The sequence below is a fragment of the Brachyistius frenatus genome, unplaced genomic scaffold (genome assembly GCF_029030835.1).
Source record: "Brachyistius frenatus isolate BFR_SWC_R1_liver_20210118 unplaced genomic scaffold, ASM2903083v1 Contig_238, whole genome shotgun sequence".
NCBI classification, from domain to species: Eukaryota; Metazoa; Chordata; class Actinopteri; family Embiotocidae; genus Brachyistius; species Brachyistius frenatus.
In genome coordinates, this window is record NW_027210837.1 from 176,187 (window position 1) to 183,271 (window position 7,085).

Genomic DNA, 7,085 nt, shown 5'->3' on the forward strand with positions numbered 1-7,085 from the left:
GGAATTGAAATGGTCTCATCAGTCAAACCTCCCTGCTATTCATTTAGTCAGTGTCTAACGAGAAATAATGACCGCATATTGCGTGACCGTGTGTCTTAAATTAGCTGCCTTCTCAGGTTAAAAATAGTCCAGATGATTGTCAGCAGAGTGTAGATAAACACACACAGCCTTGACGCTCAGACGTGACTGAAACACGGAGACTTTACCGCCGTCGGAACCGAGAAAGAGAAAAAAAAATGGTTTATTGTTGAATCCGTGAAGAAAATCTTAAAAAGTCAAGTACCAGATTTAACAGAAATACTCAGAGAAATGTTGAAGAGTTGCGCTGACCCTCAACAGCAGAACAGAGAAACACAAAACAACACTATTTATGTTTACTGCGACCTCTAGTGGCTGTAGTAATTATGGCAGGAGCAAAGGAGGAAGTCAGGTGACTGAGAAGGAAAGAGTGGCATCTTCAACCCGAACCATGAAGATAGTTTTGGTGTTTAAATTGAACTGTTTGTGAGGATGTGATTTGATTTTTTTTCCTGCTTTTATAACTGAACAGTTTGGTTTCACTGCAGAATTCAGCAGCCGCCATTTGTTTGCATTTTGTTTTTAGTGCGGCCAAAACCAAAAATAAAATCATCAACTGTCTCGTTAAAGTTTAAAAACACAAAGTTTTAAAGGATTCGATAAAAGAATAAATGTTTGAAGACAAAACCAGAAAAAGCACCAATGAAAGAAAGACATTGAATCCTCCTGCAGTGGAAGCACTCGAGTAAAAGTACTCAGTTACCTGCAGCTCCGGTGTCGGGTGTCAGGGCCTCCAGGCCTGCTGGGGGGGGGGGGAGGAGGAGGAGGAGGAGGTGGGGGGAGGAGGTCTAACTTTAGGACTCTGTCAGTGTGGCCACCTTCTGCTTCAGAGAAACACACTTCTGACCGAGGTAAGAAAACACACACACACACACACACACACACACACACACACACACACACACACACACACACACAGGTAGGAGGGTGTTTTCTGTTGAAGCCTGTTGACTGTTTCAGAGTTTTCACACATCTGATTAAAAAGCTGCTGCTCTGTTGTTTGAAGCTCAGAGCTGGAAGGTTCTGGTGCTGCTGTCAGGCCCGCAGGCTCAGTCAGCTGTCGTCGCCTTAAAAATAGACCTGCTGCAAGGCCTCATGTCACACAACACATTACACACACACACACACACACACACACACGTCACTATGGAACCTGCCTGATTTTTAAATATCTTTTTTGGCACTAAAACAAGTCTGACAAAATGTGCTTTTATTTTGTAGGCCTCTCCGAATAAAGTGTTTAACGGGCAGGAAGGAAGGAAGGAGTCTTGGTTGCCATGGCATCGGCCAATGAGAGCGGGGAGCGGGACAATCAGACGGTTCCCGATGGAGACGAGGAGGAGAGGAGCGTCCAAGGCGTCCAGTCTCAGTACCTCCGCTGTCCCTCCCCCAGGTAGGACACGAGCTGTCAGCACAACACGTCACGCTGCTGTTTTCAGAAAGTGATTTCTGAGGAACAATCCAACAGAAAGTGTTTGTGTTAACACCTGACGGCAGGTTTCTTCCCCTGCTGAAGTAAATATGCAGAGAAATATCACCGGCTCACGATCTGGAAGTTTCTTCACCACATTTATCGACGTGTTCGTTGCTGCACCTTCTTTAAAACAGTTGAAAGACGGAGACCTCCATCTTTTCAGTGTTCCGTCTCACCGGGTCTCCCTCCTGTCTGTCTCCCAGCTTCTCCATGATGTCAGAGTCCAGGTTCTCCACCATCTCGGGGTCCGACGCCGCCAGCATCTTCATGGAGCCCATCCACCTCTCGTCCGCCCTCGCTGCCAAGAAGATCATCAACGAGGGTGAGACCCGACACGTTTCCTCACTGTGATCCTGAACTGGAGTTTCCAGCAGCATCGCGCGTGTCGTCTGTTTGCAGATGATATCCAGCTCTACGTCTCGTTCACACCGACCGAGGCTCTTGCAGTCTTTATTTAGATATTTGACAACGACTTTGGGAGCTAATTTCTCATTTGAGAAGCTGAAGGAGGTTTCTCCTGATAACCGTCTCTGTTCTACTTCCTTCTCCATCTGTATGAAGTATTTAAGTTGTGCACAGAGGAGATCTTTTCTTCACGCCTCATTCAAACGTCTGTGTTTGAATAACGAAGTCTAATTTGGTCAAACACTCTTCAATTACAGCCAATCCACGTTTCATCCCTTCAGCTCGTTACTGCACAGCTGGAGGAGCGGAGGGACTCTCATTGAGCAGATTATCTTCCGCCACATCACAGAGCGGTCCCGTATCGGACTTCTCTTCTGACATTATACACTGCATTAGTGGCGGCTTAATGGGCGTTGCATGTTTCATGTGCAGGGAGGACGGCGTTCCTGACGAGTGCAGCCGCTTTCTGCTTTAATGAGATGCTTCGTTTGAAGCTGTGAGACATCGGAGACATGTGTGTAAATGTTCTGTAGGAGGACGGATGGTCTTCATCGTGAGGGACGTGCACAGAAACAGAGGGAGGCAAGAGGAACCCAACTATTCATCGTCTCAGTCATTTCCTTCTTATTAAGTTTCCATTAAATGAACCCTTGAAGGTCCGTTGTTATGTTGAACCTGCGTCTGTCCTCCTCAGAGCTGCCGCCTCGTCCCGTGCGCTCCGAGTCCACCCCGGAGTCCATGCTGGAAACCGCCGAGCAGCTGATGGTGGAGGACCTCTACAACCGCGTCAGGGACATGATCGACGACCGCAGCCCCTACAACACGCCCTGTGTGCTGGACATCCAGAGGGCCTTGGTGCAGGACCGCCTGGAAGCTCCCATCAACCCCGTGGACGAAGTGTGGCCCAACATCTTCATCGCCGAGAAGTGAGTCTCCTGAAAACCCTTCTTTGTTCCTTTTTTTTTTTTTCCTGTTTTTCTGAACGCATAGAGGAGAATGTAATCTTTCAGTCCGCCTGATGTTGTTTCGCTGCTCTGCAGCGAAGCTTTCGGTGTCATCAGCGTAGAGAAAGTGAAATATTCTCTGACTGTAATCTGTGCCGGAGGCCGAGCTCCAGTCCTGTTCTGGAGCTTTCAGCCAAATCACATCGTCTTGATCTGAGGATGACATTCATTTTCTTCCTTTTCAGGTCAGTTGCGGTGAACAAAGCCCGAATGAAGCGAATGGGCATCACACACGTCCTGAACACCGCTCACGGCACAGGAGTCTACACCAACGAGTCTTTCTACAGCAGCATGAACATCCAGTACATGGGCATCGAGGTGGACGACTTCTGCGACGCAGACATCTCCGTGCACTTCCGGCCCACCGCCGAGTTCCTGGACGAGGCTCTGCTGACACACAAAGGTGAGAGGTGACCTGTCCTGTTTGTCTTCTCGAGTCTCTGTCCATTTTTTCTACCTTTTCTTTTTCCTTTTTATGACGAACTCGAAGTAAAATTCAGAGCAAACCTTATAAAAATGGAGGTTGTAACGCACAAAAGGTTCTCAGAGGTTCTCAGTGATTTTTCATCTCTGGTATTGTTTCTTGTTTACCCAACAGGGACCGCACACGATGCACCGAGTTCACCAGATTTGGGTCAAACACATTTTCTTTATCCACATGTCCCCGCGAGATCACAAACAGCTGATCTGTGATGTCACGCCGGTTTCTGAGAAGAGTTTTACGGGTCCACAGAGTTCATCAGTGTTCCTGGAAGACGATGAAACGGCTGTACTGTTGACCGTGACTCTTCTTTTTCATAGCTGACTCATAACGCGGTGCCTGAAGGCAGCAACAGCTGCATGGCTCGTCTTTTGGCTCCAGGTTGTGAAGCGAGATTTGACTGATTTTTTATTTGTGAGGGGTACAAATCTAAAGAGCTCCAGAGAATTATAATTCTACATCATATATGTTTTGCTCATTATAAAAACGAGGACATGAAATCACCAACAACCTCATAAATGCTCACTGCTTCCTTTGCTTGCAGGAAAGGTTCTTGTGGTGTCCATGATGGGCGTCAGTCGGTCTGCTGTCCTGGTGGCGTCCTACCTGATGATCTTCCAGCACATGAGCATCATGGAGGCCCTGACGTCCATGAGGAAGAAACGCGGCATCAACCCCAACGAAGGCTTCCTGAAGCAGCTGCGAGAGTTCAACGAGAGCCTGATGGAGGAGCGCGACGACGACGACGAAACCCTCAGCCAGTGCTCCGTGATCGACGCTCACACCCGCGCACACATCTTCGGCGAACGGGGGGATTATGATGACGATGATGATGATACAGATAAGGAGGAAGAGCAAAGCATGATCGAGGTGAAAGCTCACTCCATCATGCTGGAGGAGGAGGAGGATGGAGAGAGTGTGATGAGCAGCGTGGCCTCCTCTGCAGCGGCGGTGCCCAGAATTGGACTCGTGGGACTGCAGAACGGGCCGGACGGCCAGGCGTCCGCCGGCGCTCAGGAGAAGCTCGTTCTGCCCGAGACGGAGAGCACGGAGGACGGGGATGATGATGAAGGTGTGGGCAGCATGATCCGAGAGTGGCAGCGAAGAAATGAAAAATACCAGAACGAGGAGTGGTGGGAGGCGCAGCTGAACAGCGACGGGGAGGACGGGGAGTCTCTGGCAGGGGGGCGTCCGAAGAAGACGACAGAAGGCGTCGACGCCGATTTGGAGAGCGTCACCAGCGAGGACGTACGAGCCGTGAAAGAGAGGCTGAAGCGTCGCAACAGACGCCCGCCTTCGGACACGATGTCCACCTCCAGCTGCACAAGCTACTCTGATCTTTGGAAACAGCGGCTGAAGGAGATCGAGGAACAAGCTGCCGCCCGCTACCGCAAGAAGGAGGATGATGAAGGCAGCGAGAGCACCGCTGCCGAAGGCGAAGGCAGGAAGAAGCATATCGATGATGAAGTGGACAGCATCCTCTCTGACACCAGCTCCATGTACAACTTCTGCCAGAACAATAAGGAGAAGATGACGCCTTTGGAGCGCTGGCGCGTCAAGAGGATCCAGTTTGGCTGGAACAAGAAGGATCGTGAGGACGGAGAGAGAAGTTCCATCGCTGACGGAGAGAAAGGCGACGGCGAGGGAGAAGCCAAGTCCTTCCAAGATGTCAACCTGACGGCGTATCAGGCATGGAAGATGAGGCAGCAGAAGCGTCTCGGGGAGGACAACAAAGACGAGATCTTGGAGTTGAGCCGAGGTGAGGACTCGGCGACGGTCAAAAGGAGGCAAAGACGTGAAGAGCTGTTGGAGCGTTCAAAGAAAACTTTGGAAGAAAGCCAGTCCATGTGCGGCTGGGAGGCGGAGAGCTGCGTCAGCGGCGGGACGATACCTCTGTCCGCCTTCTGGGCTGGAGCCGGCGTCGCAGGGCCGCCGAGTGTCACCAACGACGACAACATGTCCACGCTCAGCGGCAGATCGTCCGTCATATCCTCAGTTTCTCAAGCTCGCAGCACGAGATCGGCACAGTCTGGAGTCCACCTGAATCATGTTCCGCCGGTTCCTCCCGTGCTCCCGGTTCCAACTGTGCAGGGCCCCGGAGGCGAACCCATGGTCAACCTGGCCAGCATCCAAAACTGGATCGCCAACGTCGTCTCTGAAACCATCAAACAGAAGCAGGATGAGATGAGCTTGCCTCCGTCTTCACGTGTAGGATCTGAGCTGAGCTTCGGTGGAGCTTCCAGTGTGATTTCAGGCCGGGGTGTAGATGACGACAAAGCGTCCCTGCTGAGCGGTGCGTCCTACTCCAGCGCTCTGTCTCAGGGTCGCGGCCGGGCGGCGTCCGTCCTGTCAGGCGGCAGGTCGAGCAGCATCTCCGGTCTCACCGCGAGAGGCTCGGCGCTGGGCTCCAGCCTCGGCTCCACTCTGCCCTCAAAGAGAAATAAGATCACCACCACCAGCGTGCCTCTCTTCAGCCTCTTCCAGGACCAGGTCAACCTGGGAAAACTGGACGCCATGGACAAGGAGATGAAGTCTGAGATGAGGGACAGGATGTCTACCTACGAAAAGAAGAAGATTCTGGAGGACAACAAACGCAGCACTCTTTACAAGAAAAAGAAACCGAAGGAGGACGAAGACGAGGAGGAGGAAAGAAAGAAGAGAGAGGAGGAGTTCCTTGAAGAGACAAAGAAAAAGGCGAAACCGAAGAGGACGTACGGCCTCTCTGGGTGTCTGAATCTCAACCCAGCGCTGGAGAAAGATAAGAACACCAGCATCGACGACTGGCTGCAAAGTGTCAGGCCTCCTCCCAGAAAACCGGCTTCGGGAGCAGAAGCTGATCCGTCCGAGGATCCGTACAACGATCTCGATGCCTCCGCTTCAGAATTTGACTTCTCGAGCCGCACGGCCTCCTACGCTGCCGGGGAAGATGCCGAGGACACGTACGGCGTCGCCTCCAGATACCGGTCGAGGTTACACGAGGATCTACCGAGTGAAGACACCGAATATTCCTGCAACAGGGTCACGCAATCCCACGGCTACAGCCGGGCGGGGAGGTCGTACGGAGCCTACGAGGAGAGCGACGAGGGGGCCGAGAGCTGCAGCGACTTCTCCACCAAGAGAAAGTTCGCTCATCATTCAAGGTACGAAAGCAGCGAGACGGAGGGGATGAGGAGTCGGAGGGAGGACGCCAACAAGGAGGAGGAGGAGGAGGATGATATCGCTACCTTCATCGCACAAACCAGGCAGAGGGTCCGAGCTCGGGCTGCTGCAGAGCCCGTAGACGACGAGGTGCTCGCTGCCTGGAGGGCGCAGCAGGACGCCAAGTCTCACAGCAGAGGTGAATCTTAGAGATGCTGCTGATGCAGGGAGGGTTTAATAAGCCACCAGTGTGCTGCTGCTGCTCCGATGTAATCACACCTGGAGGGAAAATCTGCACCACCACCTTCACCTTCATCAAGATTTAATCAGAAGGAGTGTTTGGAGCCTGTTTTATTAACAATGACTATAAATAGAAGTAGTTTATCCTTCATTTAAGGTTTTCTTTGCACCATTCTTGAATGTAAAACTGAATATTCAGTGAAAATATTCCCCTCAATTCGTACTGTTACTTTTATTATTCTTGTAATAAATTGAAGAACGATGA

At 51.3% G+C, this 7,085-nt stretch overlaps 1 protein-coding gene across 1 annotated transcript; it reads left to right on the plus strand.

The window, feature by feature from the left end:
* Nucleotides 1-876: 876 nt before the first annotated feature.
* On the plus strand, nt 877-7,085 carry dusp27 (dual specificity phosphatase 27). The gene is made up of 6 exons (XM_069720326.1): nt 877-929; nt 1,300-1,471; nt 1,756-1,874; nt 2,652-2,883; nt 3,147-3,364; nt 3,987-7,085. Exons 2-6 carry the CDS (start codon nt 1,356-1,358, stop codon nt 6,788-6,790), a joined length of 3,489 nt encoding a protein of 1,162 aa, XP_069576427.1. The 5' UTR covers nt 877-929; nt 1,300-1,355; the 3' UTR covers nt 6,791-7,085.

Excerpts from the sequence above, each read along its gene's own strand:
- dusp27 (XM_069720326.1), top strand. The coding sequence starts at position 1,356 with ATGGCATCGGCCAATGAGAGCGGGGAGCGGGACAATCAGACGGTTCCC. Across the intron at positions 1,875-2,651 it reads CAAGAAGATCATCAACGAGG|AGCTGCCGCCTCGTCCCGTG; the intron begins GTGAGACCCGAC and ends TGTCCTCCTCAG. Across the intron at positions 3,365-3,986 it reads GGCTCTGCTGACACACAAAG|GAAAGGTTCTTGTGGTGTCC; the intron begins GTGAGAGGTGAC and ends CTTTGCTTGCAG.